Raw genomic sequence first — 22,127 nt, forward strand, 5'->3', positions numbered from 1 at the left:
TGGGAGGTGAAATAAAGGTAGGAATTGCCACACTGTATAACACCCATCATCCATCTAGTCCAGTATTGTCTCTCCAAGAGCAGCACTAGATGCTTCAGGAGGGGAGGGAGTCTGAAGATTCTTTCCAAATTTTTTTTTGAAAATATTAGTGTCATTTCCAAGAATGTAGACAAATAAATCCTTTTGTAACTAAAAGGTGATGAAAAAGCAAAAGCACATGTATGTTCCCTGCTAGTTTTCTGGAATTCTGTAAGAGAATAATTTGCCAGCATGGCAAATTACTTCTCTAATACTACTAAGCACACACCAAGACCACAGGGTTTCGCACAAAAACAGATATGAAAATATTCAGAGACAAAAATCAACACTAATAAAAAACAGATTAAACAAGCTATTCCCATTCCCTACGCATGGAAAGCTGGGGCTCCTATGCCCCTTCTCCTAACCATGTTTGCCAAGCCCTCTCAATCCACACACACACACACAATACAAAAATCACATCCCCGATACATAATTTTAAAAGACAAACATATCGCATATACCAGCATTGTTTGTAACACTTTGGCATCCATTTTTCTGTAAAATAACCTATACAATTAATAGCTTTGTCTCTCTTAAATCGAAGAGGGGGAGCATAGAAGTTCTCTTTCCTTCTCTCTTTGACAGTCTTTTTTCTCAATCATTAGGGCTCTCTCCAGGTACTTCCCCTCCATTGCATCTGTGGTTTGGATTATTTTTTCTTCTATCATACATGCACTGACTTAAAATTTTCCAAGCTGAATCTTATTTTGTTATTTCCCACCCACGTTTGTAATCTATTTGTCCTTTGACTTATTCCTCTGCCTTCACTTCCAAGTGTAATTTCATCTGTGAATTTCTTTAAAATGGCCTGTACTCCTGCATCCAGATCACTACAGAGGATATTTAGGAGAGCAAGATTCCTGTGATACCCCACTCTCATTGACTTGATAGAATGCCACCTCCCACGACTTGGTACATTAGTGTTCATCATTACTCTGCCTGCTGCTTCTCATTACTCTTTATTTACAGTTCTCTAGCTAGTCTTCCATCTACATGACAGAATTCATATCCAAACCAATTTGAATTCAATTTTTCCAGGTAAATTTTGTGAGACAGCTGCAAACTAAGTTTCCCCTCAGTGCTCTGTAACTCTGTCTCAACCCTGATCTGGAGGGGCCAACTCTTGGGGTGAGGATAGGTCAGCCCATTCAAGGCTCGTCATCACAAGAAAACATTAGGGTTTGAAAAGCACATTGGCTCATATGATGCTGGCTGATTGGCCGTCTTGCATAGATCAGGGCAAACACTGTTCAGCCAGTTAAATTTTGCAATAACATTTTCTAGTAACAAACTCTCTGCCCCTGGACTTTCTCCTGAGACACCTAACAATGAAGGTGCCAAATGGAATAGTTGCTTTTTGTGATGCAAACTCTTGCCCACTAGAATCTGGGCTGAAACCACCAAGTCCATTCACACAGGCAACCAAAGAGTCATGAAATAATAACCGAGCTGGGCTGATTTCAACCAATGATTCTGAATCCAATATCAATCCTCTAACCATCTACTTCTCTCAATATACTCCTTCTCCAACATAAAATAATGCTAATGATGTTTAGGAACATAATGACACAAGGTGCCCCTTCCAGTCCTGTAACCTTTCGGTGGCTAAAGCTTACTTCACTGCCTTTCTCCTAGTGCAGGGGTTCTCAAACTGGGGGTCGGGACCCCTCAGGGGGTCATGAGGTAATTACATTGGTGGGGGGGTCGCAAGCTGTCAGCTTCCACCCCAAACTTGGCTTTGCCGCCAGCTTTTATAATGGTGTTAAACATATATAAAAAAAGTGTTTTTAATTTATAAGGGTGGGGGTCACAGTCAGAGGCTTGCTATGTGAAAGGGGCCACCGGTACAAAAATTTGAGAACCAGTGTCCTAGTGCTTAAACAGAACTCCTATAGAAAAGTACATGGTGACTCAGAATACAGTAATTGAGGGTTTTCAGCAAAGATTGCACAAGGTCAACCTCCCCACAATCAAGTCCAAAAAGAACAAAAAGGAATGAATTTAAGAATTAAGTACCAACTTCATAAGATCTTACAATGATTAATAAAATAATAAATAATAAATAATAAATAATAATAATAATAATAGAGGCTTAATTTCTACTACAGAACCAGGCTACTTGATCATCCACAAACATTATCTTCACAGTTATATATAAATATAAACAAAAGAAACAGTAAATCTAAAGACAGGTTTCAGAGTAGCAGCCGTGTTAGTCTGTATCCGCAAAAAGAAAAGGAGTACTTGTGGCACCTTAGAGACTAACAAATTTTGTTTGAGCATAAGCTTTTGTGAGCTACAGCTCACTTCATCGGATGTTTTTCCACTGAATGCTTCCGATGAAGTGAGCTGTAGCTCACGAAAGCTTATGCTCAAATAAATTTGTTAGTCTCTAAGGTGCCACAAGTCCTCCTTTTTTTTAGTAAATCTAAAGAGGTTAACCCACACAAACACAGTGAGAAGTAACTCAGAGTTCCAAAAACTTATTCATAGATATTTAGGTCAGAAGGGACCATTATGATCATCTAGTCTGACCTCCTGCACAATGCTAGCCACAGAATCTCACCCATCACTCCTGCGAAAAACCTCTCACCTATGTCTGAGCTATTGAAGTCCTCAAATCGTGGTTTAAAGACTTCAAGGAGCAGAGAATCCTCCAGCAAGTGACCCGTGCCCCATGCTACAGAGGAAGGCGAAAAACCTCCAGGGCCTCTTCCAATCTGCCCTGGAGGAAAATTCCTTCCCGACCCCAAATATGGCAATCAGCTAAACCCTGAGCATATGGGCAAGATTCACCAGCCAGATACTACAGAAAATTCTTTCCTGGGTAACTCAGATCCCATCCCATCTAATATCCCATCACAGGCCATTGGGCCTATTTACCATGAATATTTAATTACCAAAACCATGTTATCTCATCATACCATCTCCTCCATAAACTTATCGAGTTTAATCTTAAAGCCAGATAGATCTTTTGCCCCCACTGCTTCCCTTGGAAGGCTATTCCAAAACTTCACTCCTCTGATGGTTAGAAACTTTATCTAATTTCAAGTCTAAACTTCCTGGTGGCCAGTTTATATCCATTTGTTGTTGTGTCCACATTGGTACTGAGCTTAAATAATTCCTCTCCCTCTCCGGTATTTATCCCTCTGATATATTAGATTGAGTTCCCCCCAAATTAGTCTTTATTCACCAACTCTGTACAGTCTGCTGTGTCAAAAGCACTGCAACAATATCTCTCCTCTTGTTTGCAGAAATCTCCAACTGGCATCCATGCAGACTTTTTCTCCTCATCTGCTGGACTGTGGAACTATTCAATTAGCTAGTCAGCTAACTAATTAACCCACCAATCAGTAGTAAGTATATATATGAAAAGCCCTGTTACAAGAAAAATACAAAACTGAGTCTAGCAAAATATAGATGACCCTTTCCCCATCATCACAGTTAAATATTTATATATATAAAAAAAGAGTTGGTGAACTATATCAGTGAAAACAATTTAACTAAGACAATTTGGATAAAATCAAACATTCAAGGTATACAATTAAAATGAAAGAAGTTAGAGGAAATTGGGAGGGAAAATATTCTATAACACTGCCAGTGCTTCTTTGCATTAGAAAGTTAACCAACAGCTGCAAAATGATTCAAAGTTAGAGAAAATCTGCTTTTCTTCTCCCAACCCACGCAGGTCACATATCCTTTTATAAAGCAGCTACCATGGTGTCTAGGAGTCCAGCTATAGGGAACCTACTGAGCATGCCCAAAACTACCACACCCTCCAGAAACTTCTGGGTGAGGAATGGTAATTGTGCATCAGCCTAACAACGAACCAGACACCACTCATTCCTCTCATCCACTTACCTCTGTAAGAGACCTAGAGAGATCTCCCTATTTGGCTTGTGGCTTCCATCATCAAATCCAGTCACCTGCTATTGCAGGCGACCCTGCCTTTTAATCACGTTCACACTTATATAGCCCTGTAAAACTTCAAGACAGTATACAAATATTTTAACTAATTAGTCCTTCCAACATTCCTGTGAGGTAATTAAATGAGCAGAGACAGTGATAGCCCATTGAGGCCCTAGCCCAGTGCTAGCCCATTTTGACCCACCCCCAAACACACAATAAAAAGCAAACAAGGGGTTTCCTTGAGCTGCTTGGGGCCCTAAGCAATTGTTTAGTCTGCTTATGCCTAGCAGCGGCTCCGTAAATGAGTACACCATTTTACAGATTGGCAAAGTAAAGCTGAGAGGGGGCATGACTTGCCAAAGGCTGTCCTGGAAGTCAGTGGAAAAGTCTTGGATTAGAATGCAGGATGAAATGTGTTTCCAAAGTTTTCTCTAGATCATGAAAATGACTGTTCACTTCAAGTGATTTACCAGCTGTCGTAGATAGTCTTGAATTGTGTTTGGATAAACAAGCACACTGATGGCAACCAGCGTGTTGAGGGCGAAGTCAAAGATCTGGTAACAGAAGAAAGGGATGATCCAGGCTGCATGTTGCTATAAAAATATAAAAAAAGAACAGTTGCAGGTTAAAGCATAAAACTATTATTTCCTTATGTTTCAAAAATCCACAGTGGAACTAACAATGCAATGAAATACTCTTTAACTGTGTTTCCCAGGGGGAAGATTACTTGTTAAATCTGCTAAAAATTATGATATGCAGCCAAAGATGCTGGGCAGCAAAACTGAGATAAATTAAAGTGTATGAGTCTACTGAGAACTTATACGGGAACAGGTTTAAAAAAAAAAAATAATTAAAAAAAATAAAATCACACAGTACTGACTTGGCTTCCTAAAATACCAAATTTTTGAGTGGGATTAATATAAATACATTCTTTGAGACAAATCCCAGTCACAGGGAAGTAAATGGGAAAAAAGTCCATTCACTTTTATAAAAACCAAGATTTGGCCATTTCCATTTAAAGTTTGCCCAGATTGTACCAAAAGATCTCACATTTGAAACTGCAGACAATGAATACAGTCAGACAAACTTAGGCTATGTCTACGTTAGCACTTTTGTCGGTCGAAGTGTGAAAAAAACCACACCCCTGACCAACAAAAGTTTCACTGACAAAAGCACCGGTGTGAACAGCGCTATGTCGGTGAGAGATGCTCTCCTGCCAACATAGCTACCACCACTCGTTAGGGGTGGTTTAATTATGCCGGCAGGAGAGCTCTCCTGCTGGCATAGGGCAGCTACATGGGGAGACCTTACAGTGGCACAGCTGCAGCGGTACAGCTGAGCCACTGTGAGTTTCGTGGTGTAGAGACAGCCTTCGTCTTGCATTCCCCCAATCAGCATGGCATCACTTGACACAATCAGATCTCAACAAACGTAAGGGTTTCCTATAATCTCATAGGATAAATGAAATTGTTATATAAATCTTACAACAAACAACAAAAAAATGTTAGGAGACAGGGTTTTAAATTTCTGCTTGTTAGGAGTTTCATAGGCAGAATGATTTCGGTGGATGAAGATCAACTTTTTGTTTAATCGTATCGATTACCTTATATGCTCCATATGTAGCCATCGCACAGATCAGAATCATAAGGAGAGAAATTGCAGTGGCAATGCACATATCTGAAATAGATAAATTAAAGTGATTGCAGGTAAATATGCAGCTCTGTGTTGCTATTTTGCCAACTGTCTAATGCAGCATTTCCCACAGTGTACCGCATGCCCCTGTGGACAAAAGACTAGGTGGGAAGGTAGGTGGTGCTGACACACCATTCCATTGTCTCAGACTTTTTTTTTTTTTTTTTTTTTTTTTTTTTAAGGCACGTCTTTAGCTAGGGGTGTCAAATGTATAGTCTTCTGGCAGGATCCAGCCCAAGGACTTCCCATGAATCTTTGGACTTTTTCTGCACAATCCAGAGTCCACTTCATGATGTGGCAGACCAAGCGCCAGCTCTTTTCAAGGCTTTAGGCCTTGGCCAAGCACTAACAAATTCATTGCTGGAAACCAGTCTGTTTCACCTGTGTGTTGGTAGGGTTAAGATAGGTACTGGACTTATAACAAAGTGTTTAGTGTTAGACTTTATGAAATGCATGTAAATTGCTGCATGCATTAATCTCACTTATATCTTTATCACTTGCTATAAAAGGTAATATTTATGTTTTTGCTTTATAACTGTAAAAAAAAAGTTTGCTCTGAAACTGTGCACCCAGTCAGGAGGGATCGTCTCCTGCCCATGAAGAAGGCTATCAAAACACTAAAGGGACCACTGTGGGACATCACGAAGAACTTTGTTAATTACACCCTAGAGCCCATGAAGAGACTACGTGCAAAAGAGCTTGTCCCATCAGCCTGAATTCTGGAAGAAGGAAATAAAAATAGCTGACAAGAAAATTTTTCATCTCTTTGGCTGTTTGGACTCTCTCAGGGCTGAAGCTACAAAACAGAAGCAGAGATCTCCAGGGTCAACCTGGGTTATCCCTAACAGACATTCAGAGCTGACAGATTACTATCACTGTCTCCTTTTAAAACCATAGACTAAGTCATTTGTGTACATATGCTTGCCTGCTTTAACCTTGTAATAACTAATAAATTGTAATAAATAATAATTTATGACCTAGTTAATAAATCTTTCACTCATTTATTACAGGACTGGCTACAAGCATTGTCTTTGGTGAGAGATGTAAGGTACTAATTGACCTGGGGTAAGTGACTGGTTTCTTGGGCCTGGAAGCAACCCGAGTATCTTGTGATCTTTGGTATATAGCAACCATCTATCACTAAGTCCAGCTTTCCTGGGTGGCAAGCAAGAGGCTCAAGTGGACTGTCTGTGACTCCGTGGTAAGACTGTTATAGTGCTTTAGGAAGTCACACTTGTTACTGGGTTGGTGAAATTTAACTAAAGAACATACAAACCAGTTCGGGGTCTCTGCCCTGTTTCTTGACAGTACACCCTGAGGTTGGCATTCCTGTCTGTAAGCCACTCCAGACAGCATGACGTCACATGCTACAGGAGTGTGCTTTGGAGAGCACCAGTGCGCTCTAACTCCCCTGTGTAGACCCTCCTAGCATACACTGATGCAGACCTCTTTCAGACAGGACTATGTCAATGTGCCCTAAGGAACATTTTGTGTGTGCCAGCAGGGTCCACACAGAGGACTTAGAGCACAGCACACTACAGATTGTTCTACAGATCACACCCCTTAGTCCAGACTCTGGCACAGCAATCATGCCAAGCCTCACATGCAGATTAAGAACCACTTGGTCTGTTTAAGAGGCATTGGAGAGGCATAAGTCTGACAGAAAAAAGGTATTTGTCCAGACGAGGGAAAATGGCACTGAAAAATGCTGGAGAGCAGATATCCCAGCTTGGCAAGCTGGAGAAAAGGAAATATCAATAAATAAAAGGGTGAATGTAAGTACTTAACATGGTTTTTAATTTCTATTTCAATTATTTTTGCTGAATGTGTCCAAAGCCAAGTGGCAGACCTGCCACATGAAATGAGTTTGGCACCTCCGCTGTAGATATTATGGTTGCTAAAAGAGCCTTCCAAATGTGAAATGTGCATAGCCCATCCCATGATGGACAATGTACACATTAAGATACATAGGCCTTTAACGTATAGTGATGTTACAGAGAGGATGTGATCGATTTCATTTTCCTGAAGTGTAGGCTCAGCTTTCAAGAGTTGGGGGAACACTTGATTAGTGAAGTATATTTTGCCTATGTTGAGGCACTAGCTAGTCTAAGAGCAATCAGCTCGTGACAAATGCAATCAAACTCAAAAACTGATTCCCCTCGGGCCAGGATTTTACCCATGGAATTCAGATTCTGTTTTGCAACTCAAAGAAAGGATAGCCAGGCTAACATTGGTCTTGAAAAGAAATCAAAATGAATACACAGCTATCATCTTCCTTGTTTTTGTCATAATGAATACACCAAAACTCAAAAGGTCGCTGGCAACTTAAAGAAAAAGCACTTTATAAAACCAAGCAAAAGAGCCAGAGGCATCTTATAGCAGAAACAACAACTTAAAAACCCTCATTCATAACAAAATCACCATACAAACTAAGATGTAGATGTATCTGATACACCTCTTACGAATAGCAGAAGTTTGGGAAGAAACTACCCCCAAAAAAACCTGCGTTTGTGCTTGCGCGCGCAACGGAAAAGGCGGCACAAGTAGAATTGTTAGAAACTTGACATATTTTAAGGTTTTGATGGGAGTTGCAAGAAGATATCTGTCTTTTGCTTCCCTAAACCGAGACATTTTGATTCACTTTTTCACTTGCCCACCTGTAATACAGAAAGTTTAAACGTAAGATGGGGAATGTGTGGACATCGCATCCACTTTTCTGAGGCACTAGCAAATATTGGAAAGAAAGGAGAGGGAATAGGATATGCAGAGAACCCAACACCTAGAGATCTTGATTAACTCAAGAAGAAAAAAGCACCCAGCAAAACACAGCTATGTTAAGTAGGAACCACAACCCTGCATTCCTCCTTTTGCCGTTACCTTTGCTCATTTACACAAACTGCTCGGTACCATGTCAGTGAATACATCACTTTAAAACTAAAAATGACTTTGAGCAAACTTGGTATGAGTACACTAACTAAGGAAAGGGATTGGTTTAGACTTGGTGGCATTAGTGCTCCTCACCTGTGCTGATCAAAGAAGAATTAGATCAGTCGCAGACTTTTGTTATTGAAATTCTTCAATCTGGGTCCAGCAGTGTCCATCTCCCAGGACAAGCTCTTACCCATCCCCTGCCCATTCACTTTATCCATTTTCAAGACTGTTGCAGGAAGGTCCAATGACCAGAGGTCAGGGTGTGGTCGTACAGTTTCTGCCAGCCTAGTCATCCCAGTGGGTGCCCCGGCTGCAGCCTTAACCCCCTCCCCCCCCCCAGCACATGCTCAGATTGCTCCCCCAGAGGTGGACCCAATCCTACACATTCTGTTGGGTCCTGACTCAAGGCCCTAAGGGTTTATCAAAACATCTGGCCTAGTTATTGAGCTACTCCAAATTATGTTTTCCCCTGGGTCACTTCCTACCAGTCTGGAGCTCCTCAGTTTCGGGCAGGACGGTCGCTGGCTTAGGAGGATACTCCTTGGTGTCTCAGCCTCCTGTTCAATCTCTTTTAGCTCCCAAAGAATGGAGAATCCAAATCCTAGAGCAACCTTCACAAAGCTGCTGCCACTTCTGACACAGCTCTCAGCATCAGCTTTGCTTCCTAGTGCAGCAAACAGCACCTTCCCCTTCCTGGGCCAACCAGGGTCCTTTTAAACTGTCCCTCCGCTGGGAGCATGTCCTGCACCTGTTGAGGGGTGGAGTCATCCTTGCCCAGTATTGATCTACTCCCAGCCCTGGTTCATTGTGGGGCCTGTAGACCCCATCACGAAGACCAATCACTCATTCATTGTTTTGAGCAGAAATTGTTTTTAGTTTTAATTTATGACTGACATAGCACTGTGATAGGACTTGTTCTACTAGTGACATCAGTGTCATTTCAATGCCAGAATCTCAGAAACTGCTATAAAATGTGACACTTCTGCTGTGATCTGATGTGCTTGCGCTCTCTCTCTAGCTACGTCAAGCCCTAGTTGGCTCATGCAGGCTCTTTTTTATTCAAATGCCCATCAGCTCTTTTGAGTTGTCAGCTTAAATTAATTAGAACTGAAACTAGATATTTAGCATACTAACAGGTACCCTTGAGTGCTCTTTCATAGTAACTAATCATGCAATGCATTCTATTGTGTTAGTGATTATCAGCTGAGATGTACTGATACTGTTTCTGTATCATATTTATTATTGCCTAAAGTAGATTTTTGAAGCACTTTTTTATACAAGCAGTAAGAGACCCAATCAGTGCATTTTAAACTAAATCTCCTTAATTTTTGAAGTTAGATCATATTTTTCCAATTGTCTTTACTTCCTGCTTTAGGGAGAAGACACAGCTGATGTTATTGAGGACTGCTGGCACATATTCAGCCTAATTCATCCAGAGAGTCTGCAACTTGATCAGTCCTGGGAATGAGACCAGGAGTGGAAATTAGAAAGAAAATTGGAGGACAGCACCTGCAGGAAGCAAAGGCAGGCGCTCCCCCTAAGACTGGAGCTTCCTTCAGGGTCCTGAATGCAGTAATCATCCCACTTGCTCTCCTGGTCTTACTACCTCTCTCACTCACAGGATTGCTTACCCTGAAGATGGGTGAAAAGGCCCGAGAGTGGCAGATAGTGCTACAGGTGTAGGGAAGAAGGAGAAGTAAATAGATGATGGCAGCTAACATGGAAAATCTCAAGTCCTTGAGCTTGGATCCAACACAGCCACTGAGAACTTTAATCTACTGTCTCTTCACCTGTTGGAGTCCTAGACCTCATCCCTGGCTCACAGCTAAGGGTGACTCCAGACATCAAAAGCAGTATCCCTTTCTTCCAAGCTCTCAGGGTGAACTGTGTGCATCTCCTGCACTGCTGCTCTCTGTCATGACAGACCCACTGCTTGGAAGTTGCCCAAGGTTATGCACAGAGCACCACTGAAAGAAGGAAGAAAAAATAGTGAGAGAACATGAAGGATAGGGATGTTGGTTTTTTTCTTTAAACCAAGTCTGGTTATTTACTTCAGCTAATATTACTATTTTGAAGCCATTTAAACAGTTTTCTGCTGTTCTCATCTTAACTTAGACATGTAAGCATTTTGGGGCAGAGACATGGGTGAAGTCATGGCCCCACTGAAGTCAATGGCAAAATTCCCATTTACTTCTATTGAGCCTGGATTTCACCCTCCATCTTCACTGACTTCGTAAAGTATCATGTACATATATGGCACTGTATAAGTAACAAATACATAAACAAACAACAGTTATAAATAAAAACAACAGTTAGACAATACTAGCAACCAGACAGGAGAAGCAACACAGCTGTTGCACTATTAACATGTCAGGGTCAGGATCTATGGAAATAGACAAACTGAGAAGGAGTCTCAAGTTAAGCCAACAAAACCCTCTGGAATTTCAGGTTTATTTACAGCTATTTCCATTCCCTGTATGCAGCATATCAGACTTTAAAAACCCAAACAAGTACACAGGGCAGCTCTCATGTCTCCAGCACTTGCTGATCTAGTTTGCAAATTCTTATCTGTTCACAGGGTCCCTAAAAATAGGGGTGCTTCTCTCGAGGGCTCAGTCTACTGAACCCAGCAGTGCCAATGTCAAGGGCAAATAGGAGGTTTCAAGTTTTCCCTCAGGCACCTTTAGCTCAGGAATGTGTGAGAGAGATACAGATTGCCAAGTTACGTGCTCTGGTACCTTCCCAAAATGCCTGCCTTGGCAGTTCCTTTGCCATCATGTCCCTTTCCTGTCTCCAAAATGGAAAGGAGAAACATCACCCTCAATTAGCCATGTAAACCCCCACCTTCCCCCCCATTCACTTCAGACCCTCCAGAACACAATAGTCCTTCACAATCCCGCAGTTTATAAATGTTTCCTATATTCATTGGGAGCACCTATGTCATACTGATGTTTATAAAGTTAGAACGTTTGAAGAAACTGTGTCCTCAGTGCAATGGGAATTTTCTCAACTACTGTTAATGCAAGTCTGAAAGTGCTCCATAAGCCACACTTACTCCCACCTACAAATACAAAAAGATACAATCCTAGCCTCATTGACTTCAATGACAAAACTCTCCCTGACTTCAACAGAGCCAGGATTTCATCCATCATGACTAATCGTGGACAGGTTTGTATCTACCTGAAACTTTAAGGCCTGATTTTCAGTGACTTGGTTTCTGTTTTTGGAGGCGTGGAACAACAATTTTGCACCCACAACTTGTGCCTGCAATATAATGTGGTCTCAAATACTAATAATTAGAAGTCTATTATACTTCTACCTAGAATTCATTGCCAGCAAAAAAAAAAACAAAACAAAAAACAAAAAAAACAAGAACACCCCACCCAAGTAGGCAATGATTTTGGAATGCAAAATTTTACTCAAAAAACAGGTTGGTTGAAACCCAACAGAACATAAGGCCCTAAAAAACATGACAATTGATGAATTTTGTAGTTTTCAAACATATTACGTATTGTACATGTTTTGCATACGAAACATGCAAAAAATATATAAAACATTTCTTTTGAACAAGACCAGTAAAAAAGGGCAAGGTGTGATGAGAATATTAATGTAAACATTTGCCTGCGTACTTTATCTCAAACAGAAAATACCAAGGTTTAAACAATCCTAGTCATAAATTTAAAAAACCCTCTCTCTGAACAGAGATTGAAAGTAATTTGAATAGCAAATTAATTAAATTAGCCGCCTGTACTTCATAAAGCACGAAAATCAAGTAAGCAAATGATCAGAATGAAAGGAGAATTCTCAAGGTCCATTCGTAATTAGGAACCATTTCACTTTCAGTTATTCTCAAATGGATGTGAGGTTACTCAGACTACAAGCCATCCTTTACTCTTTTAGACTTCATCTCTGAAGGCCACAGAGAAAACAGGATTTTCAAATCAAGATAGAAATCCCAAATGTAGTTGGTCTGACAGCTACAGTATTATAAAACAGAATTACTATTTTAAAGCCTCCAGCACTGGCAGACCACTAATGTCAGCTATATAAAACCCACACTGATAGCAATCATGGCAAGGTTAATCTCTAAGAATTAGGACAGAACAGTCAGTTTTAGTATGTCAATTTCAGCTAGGTTCCATTTGAATCTGTTATAGCCCTTACTATCTTACACCCAATCATATAAAAAGATTGATAGATAAGATTTTTTCCAATCAAAACACATTAAAAAAGTAATAAGCCCCATATATTTAAATTTTTGGCGTATGAACCTTAAAGAATGTGTGAAAATAAACATAATTTTGATATGTCATTTGAAGTGACACAATAGAGGCTCTGATGCAAGCTCTCTAATTTTCACATTCAGAGACACTGAAGTCAATGGGAAAATTCCTGTGGAATTCAACCAGAGCAATGCAAGGGCCTAGGCCTTTTACTATAAGCACTTGTGTTACAATATATACACATTGTCCCATCTGCTTAGTGTATGAAAACAGCTTCCTCCATATTCCAGTGAAGTGTTTAGTGTAACAGTCAGTCAATCACTTAGACCCAGAATATTGTTTTATGAATCAGCAGGAAAGTAGCTACAGAAATATGGAAACATAGATCTTAGTTTTAAAACTATCACTTAAGATAAGAAGATTTCCTATCAACTATTTAAAAATTAATTTTTAAAAACTCACAAATATTAATGGAGGGTAAAAAGTGTTTTCCCCCATGTGACAGAATATATCAGATCCTCTGAGGCCCCCTGCTAGAGGCCTGGTGGCCCTGCCACACCCCGCCCCAGAAAAGGGCAGTGGAGAGGGTCCTCTAAGCTGCCTAGAGTAGATGTGTGGGACACAGCCAACCAGGGCCCAGAAGGTCAGTATAAAAAGAACTACAGGGCCAGAGTACGTTCCAGTTCCTTTCTAGAGCTGAAGGATCATGGATGGTGTGTGGCTGGCTGAGGGAGCCGCAGGACCTCCAACAAGGTACTGCTGCCAGAAACCAGGGAGAGCAAGAAGGATCTCTGAGCTGGTTGCGGGGACTCGATCAGGACAAGGCCCTGAGGTAAAGGTGAAGATGGCGCAGTATCACAGGGAAGTGGCCTAGGGAATCAGAGGAGCAGTGCAACTTAGATAAAGGGACACAGTGGACAGCTGCTATCTACAGGGTCCCTGGGCTGGGATCCGGAGTAGTGGGAGGTCCCAGATTCCCCCCAATGCCCTTTAGCCACTGGGGGAAGTGGCCTGGACATTGAGGCATTGCAGAGGGGGAACTGAACTACAGCGGTCCAATGGGAGAGCTGCAGCCAGAAAGGCCCTAAGAGGGCGAAGACTGTCACCAGGGAGGGAGCCATGGGGCACTGCTCTATCCCGGAGCAGGGACAACTTGTGGGAGATGTTACAGAGGGCACTGAGAGACACCCTTGTTGAACTTGTACCCTGGATGGGGTTTTGCTTTCATCACACAGCGTGAGACTCAGCTGGAGGGCTGAGTCACTGAAGACACACGACAAGGGGGGTGTGCGCAGGTACATGCACTTGGCCAAGGGGATGCTTGCAAGAGGTGAGTGAGCCCTGTTACACCCCATAAGAGGACAGAAGGTTTTGGTAAAAGAAATGGATCTGGATCTCTGAGGGATCATGGGCTCAAACCTGCGCCTGTGGGTAGCCCAGCAGTACTCAGACCAATGCTCTAGCACGCAAAGGGCCCCACCTATAAAGTTCCTGATAGAGTGAAATGCCCAGTCCCACCAATTAGCTGGGAAGCTCTACTTAAACCAGAAAGCGTCACAAGAAGTTGTCTGAGAAACTAGAGGAATCCTTGGCTGGTTGTTACTACAGACCCTGCGTACTTGCCAGACTCTGAGTCCTGCCTTTCTGCCTGTGCCTGGTTCCTGTCCTCCTTATCCCAGACCCTTGTATTCCTGGTTCCTGCCACGCTCCAGGTCCCTGTTTCTGTGCCCTTCCCCAACCCCTGGCGTGGCATCTAACTCTGTCTCCAGCTCTGATCTTTGGCTTGGCACCTGACTCTGACCCCAGCTCTGGTCCCAGGTGCCTCACTAACCATTAGGCATGACCACCCACACCCAGTCCCTACAGCTTGCTCATACCACTATCAACTTCTAAGTCAGCCCACCAGAGGTCGGACCCAGTGGTATTTGCCATACCCTGCATGTGCAGGTAGATAACTGAGCATTGCTGGTGCAGAACATGCAGCTGGCCACTGAGGATCAGGCATTGTGGGGGCAAGACCATCAACGTCACATGGAAAACGCTGTGAGCCTGTCTGGCTGTGCTGTCACCTGAGCTGGGACCTGCTATCCATCTGCCAAAGTGTTCTGATGGGAGCCACTCCAAATTTCGAGGCTTCATGAAACCATGCTGGCCCTTGTTTTTGCTTCAACCACAAATGTACGCTCCTGGCCATACCAAGTTAGGCTTCGTAGTCAGCCTGCTGACAGGGGAGATGTTGAACTGGGCCTCTCTCCTGTTGGAGGCCAACAGTCCAGTTCTATCTAACTAGGATGCCATGCCTTCTAGGGGGCAATATCCACAGTCTTCAATGACCCCAACCACGCCCCCCCACTGAAACTCCACAGGGGTAGGGCACAGACACCTTCTACACAGCTCACTTCCAACAGCTCAGATTGGACATGGAATGGAATGAGGGGGCCCAATTATGTCCGTTTCGATGGAGCCTGCAGGACAAGGTTAAGGATGAACTTGAGACCCTAGCGCGTCTGGACATCTTCACAGATCTTGTTATCCATATTGACGATCACCTACATGAATGACAGGAAGAAATGAGAGGGGTGTCACAACTGCTTCACCAGCTGTAGACAGACCTGACCCACCAGCATTTCGCCCCTGGAGAGAGAGCATGCTGGCAAAGCCTTAATACGTGTTACTACTATGGGGAGCTGGGCCATGCTATCTTCAGTTGCCCCACAAGGAACCCAGGAAACAGTCCAGGGCTGGTGAACGGGGGCTAGCCTGGGCATCCCAACAGAGTATCCCCCTGAAACCCAAACTGAGGTCCCCATGGAAGCACATGCTGGCTCCCGTTGACTGGTACTGCACCTGCAAGTACCAGTCAAGTTATGAATCCTGGAGCCTCTCCAACCACCCCCTCTGCAGCAGACCTTTAGCAACTCTCATGCAGTAGACACCTTTAACAATGCAGAAGCAGCCTGGACACTACAGATTCCTCTGTGGCCCAAGGCCATTCCAGACCTGGTAGAGACCATCGACGAGCCGCTTTTATCCTCCACACCAGTGGCCACAGGAACTGTTCCTCTCAAAGTTACTATCCAAGGGCATCAAATGACCCTACAGTTCAGTGCCAGCCATTCCCTGCACTTCCCTCTGATCCTGGGTATCCTGTGGTTGTCCTGCCACAACCCCCTTATCAGCTGGTGCAAACTAAAAATTGAATCTCTCTCAGAATTCTGCCCCCAGCACTTCTTGCCCCCAAAGGTCACACGGGGTAGCTGGCCCAGCAGAGCTGCTGGCTAATTCTGGTCCTTGACTTCCATCCAAATACAGTGACTACGAATGTCTTCGAAAAAAGGAACACAAACACCTTGCCCCTGCACAGGGACTATGATTGCCCAATCGAGCTATAACCAGGGGTCAACACTCCGTTTGAGTGGATATATGCCATGTCAGAGCCCAAACCAGCCAAGCTGCGCACCTACTTTCAGGAGAACCTAACCCAGGACTATTCATAAATTCTCTTTGCCTGTGGAGGCGCCAGTCTTCCTTGTTATAAAAGGATGGAAGCCTCTGACTACATGTGGACTATCAGACCCTACATCAGGGCACTAACAGAAACAGAGACCCATTATCACTAATCTCTGAGCCAATGGATCACATGAGCACCATCTGAGTATCCACAAAACTAGACCTCCAGAGGGCATACAACTTAGTACATGTTAGAGCTGGAGACAATGGAAGACAACCTTTCAAACATATTATGGTCACTTCAAATATCTCATGATGCCATTTGGTTTGATGAATGTACCCACAACATTCCAGCAATTTATTAATGAGGTATTCTAGGACATTCTGGGCCAATACATGGTAGCACAACTGGATGATGTACTTATTCATACGGTGCCGAACAAAATATGCACATCCGTTCCATCCTGAAGCAGCTATGCCAACAAGGCCTCTATGCTAAGCTAGAAAAATGTGCCTTTGATCAGTTCTCCATAGGATGAACCCGAGGAATTTTATCTCCTGCCGGTATCGAAATGGACCTGTGCAAGGTAAAGGCAGTCCTTGAGTAGGTGGCGTCATGGAACGTTTGCAAACTAAGTCTTCTGAGGTTTGCAAACTTCTATCGGTGGTTCATCCCAAAGTTCTCGGAGCAGACTGCCCCTTTTGCTGCCATGCTCTGCAAAACCACCAAGTTCCTCTGCTCTCCCTAGGCATATCAGGCCTTCAAGCAATTAAAACTGACATTTTCCACCATTCCCACATTGGTCCACCCCAACACCTCACACATCTTTATCACTGAAGTGGAGACTTCCAGCTGGGAAATCAGAGTGCTATCCCCAAAGCATGGTGCTCAACAACTGCTACATTTGTGTGCCTTCTCTTCCAGGAAAAACACACCTGAAGAACAAATTAAGACCACCTTGCTGCCACTGCCTAGAAGCGTCCCAGTATCCTGTCCAGGTATATACCGATAAGAACCTTGAGTATCTGTGTAAGGCCAAGGCCCTTAACCAGCAACAACTTCAATGGGCCTTATTCTTTTTGCTCTTTGGTTTCACAATCTCCTGTCATCCAGGAACCAAAAATAGCAAAGCTAATGCTTTGTCCAGGAAGGGTGAATATTACATTGGCCTAAAGGACTCTAAACCTAAGGACTAAAACGTTTGTATCCTCAAGCCTCATAACTTTCTGAGTGTGGCTCCCTGCCAAGATCTGTTCATTATACAATCAGCCTCAGAACACAAGATCCCTGTAGTCAAACAGGAAGCCATAAGTAGGGAACCCCGATGTCTAAGATGGGGTAACTTACATAAAAGGCATATTGTCCTCCCCGGGCTTCCAAGAACTAAAACCCTACAAGTATGTCATGACCTCTCCCTCTTCCCCCGTGGCAGGACATTTTGGCTCCTTTAAAACTCAGTCCCTCATCTCTTCTGGTGGCCTCATGTGCAGGCTACAGTTCAGGCCTACATGGCCTCTTGCAAAGTATGTGCCCGCTCCAAGGAGTCACGCAATAAATCCCTTGGACTCCTGCATTCCCTTTAGACTCCATCAGGCCCTTGGACAGTCATCACCTTAGATTTTGTAGAAGGACTACCTAAGTCCAATGGGTTCACAACTACCCTCATCTCAAGAAATTCCCTGGCACTGGGTGGACGAAGTTGTCCACCACTATGGCCTTCCAGAGTAAATAGTTTCTGACTGCGGTGCACAATTTATCTACTGCTTTTGGAAAGAAGCTTTCCGGATGTTTGGCATCTGCTTCTGCCTCTCCTCCATCTATCACCCTCAGACAAACTGTCAAGAGGAGAGAACCAAGATGATCCTGGAGTGCTATCTTCGATGCTCCATAAACTTCCACCAGAACAATTGATTCTTGCTTCTATATCAGGCAGAGTTTGTATACAATAACTCATAACATGCATCTACAGGGCAAAGCCCTTTTCTCTTGAACTATGGGTTCCACTTTGGTTTTCCCTGGAGCTACCCACCACTTCCCACAACCACCAACCCTGGACTGGATATAACAGATGCACTGAACCCAAGACGACTTGAAAGTTTACTTGGAGGATGCCAAGAAGAGCTACAAACCATATGTAGACTACCGACGACAGGAGGGGCCTGCCCTTTCAGTAGGCCAGAAGGTATGGCTCTCAACAAAAAAACCTACATGTGAAGAGGCCATCTATGAATTGGACTACCAGTTCCTTGGCTCCTACTGAGTTTGCTGGCAAATTAGCCCAATCACTTTTGAATTCTATTCACCCCGTTCTCTCTGCATACACCCAGTTATTGATATATCACTCCTGAAGTCCTGCATTCAGGACCCATTCCCCTCACCGCTCCCACCCACCACCACCCTGCTGTTACATGTTCAAGACCATGATGAGTATATTGTCCATGAAATCCTTGATACCAGAATCAGATGGGATAGACTCTGGTATCTTGTGAACTGGGAAGGCTACAGTCCTTAAGAACGCTCCTGGGAACTGGCAGAGAATGATGTCCACGTTGCTGACCTGGTAAATGCCTTCCATGAAAGCCACCCTGAAAAACCTAGCCCACTACTTCCCTGAGGGTTCCCTGGGGGGGGGGGGAGGTGATGTGAGGGATCATGGGCCTCAAACCCAGGTCCACAGTTCCCCAGGCAGTGCTCAGACCATAGCCATCACACAGCAGCTCACATGAATGGCTGAAGGGGGCCAGCAGAGCTCTAGCTTGCAAATGGCCCCATCCATGAAGCTCCTCATTTGGGGAGATGTCCAGCCCCACCACTTAGCTGAGAAGCTGTACTTAAACCAGAAAGAGTCACAGGAAGTTGTCTGAACAACTAGAGGATTTCTTGGCTGGCTGCTACTATGGACCTTTCCTGACTCCAGAGCCCTGGCTTCCTGCCTCCCACTCTGTTCCTGGTTCCTGTCCTCCTCATCCCAGACCCGTCTGTTCAGCTTTCCTGCCTCGCTCCAGGTTCCTGTTCCTGTTCCCTACCTCTGCTTCTGCCTCTGGCTCTAATCTTTGATGTGGCACCTGACCCTGAATGCGATCCCAGGCTCCTGATTCTAACCATTAGGCATGACCACCCATGCCCCAGTCCCTACAGGACCCTGAATTCAATGGAAGTTTGTAGGATTCATAAAGGTTTATGCGCTTGGCAACATTCAGGGCACACCCGGAGTGTTGTGTAGGAGTAGTGCACACACAGCTCCTTTCAAGGGCATCAACCTTGGAATCTCGCCAAGATGATATGAACCATGGGAAGCCTCCCAGGACTGGGCTCAAGGCCCGAGAGCAAGGAATGCGGTAGATAGAAATTGGTAAATAAGAATGTTAAACAAAGCCAATGTATTCCTTTTATCTGTTGGAGAATGTAATGCGCGGGGGGAGAGAGAGAGAATAAAGGGGAAGGTGGAAAGCTGACAGGCAGAAGCCCGTTAGCAGAGACCAGCCTGCTTGCTTGCTAAAAGCTGTGTTCTGTCTTGTCATTGAACCGCCACAACTGGCACCCAAACGTGGGGCCCTCAGCACTCACCTCGCCCGGCAAGGGTTTCAGACGCGTCACTCATCCGCTTCGTGGATCCCGGTGAGTATTTTTCGTTGTGGTAAGTATGGGAAGCTCCCTCTCTGCTTTGCAAGTGCAACACCGCAATGAGCTACAGTATTTGCTGCGTAAGGCTCAGCATGACTGCCCCACTCGAGAACTCACTCTCCTGCTACAGGAGGTGAGTGCCCAATGCCCGTGGTACCCTGAAGCCGGAACCCTTAAGCTAGCGGACTGGGAGCGGTTGGGCCAGACATTGCACAAAGAGCCTCGGGCGTCCGTGCAGGCTTTACATGCCTGGCACCTCTGCCGCGACGCGATACAGCGTGTCGCCCCGGACAGGCCCTCCCTCGCGAGGCTGGTGATCTCGCCACGCCCGTCCGCTCCTGCAGCCACCCCCCCTCCTACCGATGCAACACGGTGTGTCACCTCAGAAAGACCCTCTCCCGCGCCAACAGAGGGGCTGCCGATCCCGCCACCCCCGTCCGCTCCTGCAACCATCCCTCCCCCTGCTTCGCCCCCAGTGCCTCTATTACCACCGCCTCCCTGGCCTTCCCCACCGGAGCCGGTGTGTGATCGCCCTCCGCCCGTGGGGCCCCATGCTCCGGGGCCCCCCGGGGGGTCGTCTGCGTCTGCTCAGAGGCTTTCGCTGGTGCAACAAATGGTTCACGCAGCGAAGACTCGCTCAGATATTACAGCAGAGGAGCTGGCTGATCTGGTCTCAGTTTGTCCGGTGACCTGGCAGGATGATGGCCAGGGCAACCAGGTTGCAGACTGGGTCAGTTTGCCTTACTCGGTGATCAGAGAGGTAAAGAAAGCGATTCGCGAGTTCGGCCTGACTAGCACGTATGTGCGTGGTCTCATTGAAGGGCTAGGTAGTGGGTACTTCCTGATCCCTGAAGACTGGAAGGCGCTGTTGGGCATGATGCTGACGCCCAGTCAGTATGTTATTTGGCTTAGTGAGTATTGGCAGATGGCGGAACGCCAGGCCCAGGTATATAGAGAGCAAGGTATCATTTATGAGCAGTTGGCAGGGGAGGGCCAGTTTGCTATCGTTCAGCTGCAGTCTCAACTCCCTCAGGCCGTCTTCCCCATTATTTCCACCTGCGCCCAGCATGCTTTCCGGAAGGTCCCGGATTCGGGCAGGCCTACTAAAAGCTTTGCCAGTATCCGTCAGGGTGCATCAGAGTCCTTTATGGATTTTACCAACAGATTGCAGGAGGCTATCCTCCGACAGGTGGATAACCCTGCGGCAGCTCAGGAGATCCTGTTAAAAATGGCGGTTGAAAATGCGAACGAGGATTGCCGCCGTGCTCTCCAGGCTGCACAAGCTTCTGGAATTCTAGAGCTGTCGGACATGCTGCGGGCGTGCCAAAACATCGGAACCCAAGCACATAAGGCTGGAGTTCTGGCTGCCGCCCTGCGAAAAACCAGGAAGGAGGGGAAGCGTTGTTACCGCTGTGGTAAGGAGGGTCACCTTCAGCGGGAGTGCCGCTTATCGATGGCGCCCGCCCGCCCCTCAAAGAAGTGCCCCAAGTGTCGGAAGGGCTATCACTGGGCTAATCAGTGTCGTAGCGGGTCGGGAAACCGCACAACGGGTCCCCCCCGAACCCAGGGCCAAACGGGGGTGTTTCCCACTCAGACAACTGTTCCTCTGCCTTACAATCCATAGATTCCATGAGGGCGGCGACTGCCGGAAGTACAGGGCTTGATTTGATTATGCAGGAGGACGCTGATTTTCAGTTGCCAGGGGAGGTTTGCGCCATACCTACACAGGTGACGGGACCTCTCCCTGCCGGATTTGTGGGTCTGGTTCTCCCTCGCTCACACGCTGGGAAACAGGGTTTTTTTGTCATCCCAGGAGTCATCGATGCTGATTACACTGGTGTTATTAAGGTTCAGGTGTGGACCCATCTTCCGCAATTGCTCCCGCGTGGACGGTCAATTGCACAATTGATTTTAGTCCCCTATCAGGTGCCAGCCGCAGAGGATCGAACCCGGGGCGGGAACGGCTTTGGATCGACGCTGTCTCAGTCACCGTCTCACAATACGTCCTCTCCACTTGTTGCTCTGACAATGTCAGTCCGCCCCTCAAAACCTCAGTTAACACTTCTCTTAAATAATGTTCCTTTTACAGGGTTGGTGGACACTGGAGCTGACGTTACGGTGATTCGTGATCCGGAGTGGCCAGTCGGTTGGCCAACAGTTCCTTCTAAAGAGTTGTGGGGGATCGGGGGTAGCAAACCTGGGAGCCAAAGTTTGTC

At 45.1% G+C, this 22,127-nt stretch overlaps 1 protein-coding gene across 1 annotated transcript in view; it reads right to left on the reverse strand.

Moving 5' to 3' along the window:
- LAPTM4B (lysosomal protein transmembrane 4 beta) overlaps nucleotides 1–22,127 on the reverse strand; it is a 116,530-nt gene that overhangs the window by 63,188 nt on the left and 31,215 nt on the right. The window contains exons 3-4 of the mRNA XM_074944059.1: nucleotides 5,594–5,667; nucleotides 4,461–4,583 (exon numbers count right to left, since the gene is read on the reverse strand). Of these exons, the coding sequence (XP_074800160.1) occupies nucleotides 4,461–4,583; nucleotides 5,594–5,667 (197 nt within the window). The remainder of the gene's footprint in view (nucleotides 1–4,460; nucleotides 4,584–5,593; nucleotides 5,668–22,127) is intronic.

The sequence above is a fragment of the Natator depressus genome, chromosome 2 (assembly GCF_965152275.1).
Source record: "Natator depressus isolate rNatDep1 chromosome 2, rNatDep2.hap1, whole genome shotgun sequence".
Taxonomy (NCBI): Eukaryota; Metazoa; Chordata; order Testudines; family Cheloniidae; genus Natator; species Natator depressus.